The following is a 3,840-nucleotide window of genomic DNA, read 5'->3' as shown; positions in this document are numbered from 1 at the left end:
AGTACACACGATTTTCCTATAACTACAAACTTCTATTTTTACTTATTTATTATTTTTTTTTTAAATGCCGTAGATGTTACAAATTAGTAAAATTGCATCTTCAAATTGTAAAGTTATACTAATGTGCATATATAGGTCTACATGAGATACATACTACAAATTAGTAAAATTGCATCTTCAAATTGTAAAGTTATACTGATGTGCAAAAAATTATTTAAACTACACTCAAGTTGTAGTTGAGTGTTGTTTTTTTAATGATTCAAGTGTATCGTTACATACATGATACACTGTTACATACATGATATACTGTCTATGTCGTTTCTATTAAATGGTTTTTGAAACACTTTTTGAAACACCATCCGTCACTGCAAGACAGATGGCTAGAAGACATATACTATCTCGACGTAATAGCCTTCAGTTAACTTCTAATAGTGTTAGCAGAAGGGGTGTGCTATGTGATGGTTCTTCAGGTGTTAGTTCTGTCTTTTATGACGGTTGTATTTCTGTTTCTGCTGTATCGGGTCAGTCTGCAAGCCTTACTATATGTTACAAAATGGTAATGACCTAATCTCATAATGTTCTTCTACAAAGGATTTAGTAATATACTTGACCTTTTTCTCTTTTATTTTTTTTTCCTCTTTCTTTGTTTTTTCAAGGAGAATGTTAGCAACAGGTATTAATTTGCTTGATGTTTATTGTTGACAGGTGTGCCATCTTCTTACCAAGATTTAGGGGATCCTTAAAACATTTGCATACACTGTTAATCAGTTTTCTGGGATGACGAAGCTCTAAAGTCATACTTTCGAGATCGTCGTGTTCATTATCATAAATGTTGTGAAGATGGTCGTGTTGTTTTGCCTTCGTATTGCGACCCTCCAGAAATGATCAAGGCTTTGTTACAAGAAAAGAGTTTCATGGAAAACATACGCGCTTATAATCAAATGTTTAGTATGACTTATTTGGTGCTAATGTGGATGATAGCATCAACTGTGGTAACGGTCCTTATGTGTTCAAGGTATCTGAACAGATTTATCATTGGATCCGGTCTATGCGTCCTGCGGAAGGTGATATGCCAAGGTTCTTACAACTGTATATTTATGATACGGAGCATGAAGTTGCTAACATGATGTTTCATTTCGGGGGGGTTCAGGTTCTGTTCTATCTTCAGAAGTTGTTTCGTCTTTGCTAGCAGAGGTAGAAGAAGTCAGAAAATGACCATGAACATGTTTCATAGCTATCAGCTACATGAGAGATCAAATTCATACAGCTTGCTTATGCGTACGGGCAGGTTGTTTCAACAATATGTTGTCACTGCTTATTGTAGTATCGAACTAGATAGAATCGACTACATTAGAAGAAAGCAACAGGATATTAGGAATGATTATCTTGCTGGCTTATACGATGCAATTGATAGAGGAGACCAATGTGGTTCTGACGTTGGTACAAGAACAATTCTTCCCGCGTCATTTACAGGAGGTCTACGTTATATGTATAGTCAAGTACTTTAGCCATTTTCCGTGCTTACGGAAAGCCTCAATTTTTTGTAACTTATACTTGAAATTCCAAGTGGGCGGAAGTTAGGCGATTCATGGAAAGTTATCCACTTTTAACAACTGCTGACCGAGCTGACATGGTTGTTCGTATATTCTACCTTAAAGTCAAGCAGTTCATCAGCTATTTGAAAGACGCAAGACCTTTGGGTACAGAAAAAGGAGGTATAGACTATATTTATTATTTGATATTTATATATCATTATCGCCATTACAATTATTTCTTCAACCGTTTAATATTTGTTTGTAGCTATATTAATCTGTATGCCAATTATATATTGCAGCACTTGGCACGATTGAGTTCCAAAAACGTGGGTTGCCACATTGTCATACCTTAGGGGCTGTTTGGTTCGTGGGATTTCATGGGATTTCATGGGATTTGTATTTGAAATCCCATGAAATGATATGTTTGGTTCAAAGTTTTTAATATAGGATTTGTAATTGAAATGTTATGGACAAGGGATTCTAAAATACGAGGGGGGTGGGGGAGGATTTCAAATCCCACCATAAAAAACACCGCTCATTCTAAATAGAACCCAACCCCTCCTTTCTTGCTCTCCAGATATTTATCCAATCTTCCTCCATGGATACCCCAAACAAGTTTTACTCATGGTTCTAAAATCAGTTCTCATCAAAAATCAATACCTTCAATTTTTATGGCAATCGCAATAAATGAAAAAAACTTGAAAACCTAAGATTTCAACACATCGATCGAAGATCAGGTGAGAAAGAGGAAAAGGGGACTAATTCAGCCTTTTAGAACTCTAATTTATCTACCCAATCGCAACAACAATCGTAGAAGAGGCGGAGCATATTAAAAAAGGTACCTTCAATTTTATAGATTTGTAATTTTTTATTTATTTTCTTTGATTTTTAGTCTTGAATTTGTTCATACATATATGTTCTGTTACTAATTTGCCGAACAAAAGTGATACGTAGCAAATTGTTTTACATACAATTATGTTTTATATACAATTAATTTATTTGCCTACTGTTATTCTATCGCAAAATATCTTAACTTGCTGTGTTCTTGCTTTAAGTGTCATTGATCTATGTAGCAAATTGTCCAATTTAGCTGTTTATATTTGTTGATGTTGTGTAATCTGGTCTAGTTCGTAGCTATGTCCACCCATGTTGAAATTAACAAATGGTAATTTTATCATTATGGTAGAAATTCTTAGAAATCCTACAAATAATAGATTCAACCAAATACATGATAGGATTTGCAATTGACCCATGCGGTTATAAAGTCGCAACTGAAACGATGATACACGGGCCCTGTGGGTTGGCAAATACTTCTGCTCCATGTATGGAAGATTTTAAATGTTCAAAAAAATTCCCAAAGCCATATAATGAAGAGACCTTTTTTGATAAACAAGGGTTTGTTCACTACAGACAACGAAGCACTAGAATTTGCAAGGGAAAAATTGATGCGGATCTCGACAATGGCTATGTAGTACCCTACAACAGGCTTTTGTGTTTAGCATTTAACGCACATATTAATGTTGAATATTGTGGGTAGCACATGCTTATCAAGTATTTATTCAAATACATATCCAAGGGTACCGATCGAGTAGCAGTTCAGATATCACGGTCAGTCCCCAATTTTCCTGATGCTGCAGGTATCTTACATATCCCTTTCTAAATTCATTTACATAAAATAACGAATTATATTAAAATTTTAAGAAGTATTATTAAATGTTAACTATGTAGAATTACATATGCTAAAGTTTTTTTTTTTTCCTGATATTATGAACGCTATAGGTTCTTCCAAAGCACCTTCTTTAGTACATGTGGATGAAATAAAGAATTTTGTAGATGCACGTTTCATATGCCCTTATGAGGCTTGCTGGCGGATTTTCAACTTTCCCATTCATTTTAGAGAGCCCGCGGTTCAAGTATTAGCTGTGCACCTACCAAATATGCAGGTTGTAACCTTTCATTCTGCGCAATCTTTGCGATCAATTGTCAACGACCCTGATAGAAAAAGAACCACTTTAACAGAATGGCTAGCTTAATTACAACAGAGAAAATGAAGATGGGCATCAGTCGACTTATCTTGAATTTCCATCTGAGTTTACTTGGGTGGAATCAGAAAAAAGATGGAAAAGAAGAACTATAGTTAATAAAGGTGCCATTGGTAGGTTATCATACATGAATCCTTCCACTGGTGAAGTATTCTTTCTAAGGATGCTGCTCTGTCATCAAAAAGGTTCCTGCTCCTACCAACAGCTGAGAACAATAGATGGTGTTGTATACCCCACCTACCGGCAGGCGTGCGAAGCTCTCG

The 3,840-nt window shown here is 35.4% G+C and overlaps 1 protein-coding gene across 1 annotated transcript; it reads left to right on the top strand.

The window, feature by feature from the left end:
* Positions 1-1,211: 1,211 nt before the first annotated feature.
* On the top strand, positions 1,212-3,568 carry LOC139875503 (uncharacterized). Its single transcript, XM_071862839.1, has 6 exons — positions 1,212-1,499; positions 1,568-1,715; positions 1,835-1,962; positions 2,722-3,003; positions 3,073-3,172; positions 3,315-3,568. The coding sequence occupies exons 1-6, from the start codon at positions 1,212-1,214 to the stop codon at positions 3,566-3,568; spliced, it is 1,200 nt and encodes a 399-aa protein (XP_071718940.1).
* The last annotated feature ends 272 nt before the right edge of the window (positions 3,569-3,840 follow it).

The sequence above is a fragment of the Rutidosis leptorrhynchoides genome, chromosome 11 (assembly GCF_046630445.1).
Source record: "Rutidosis leptorrhynchoides isolate AG116_Rl617_1_P2 chromosome 11, CSIRO_AGI_Rlap_v1, whole genome shotgun sequence".
In the NCBI taxonomy this organism is placed as follows: domain Eukaryota; kingdom Viridiplantae; phylum Streptophyta; class Magnoliopsida; order Asterales; family Asteraceae; genus Rutidosis; species Rutidosis leptorrhynchoides.
Note: the sequence above shows the minus strand (reverse complement) of the source record. Positions and strands in the feature narration are given on the sequence as shown.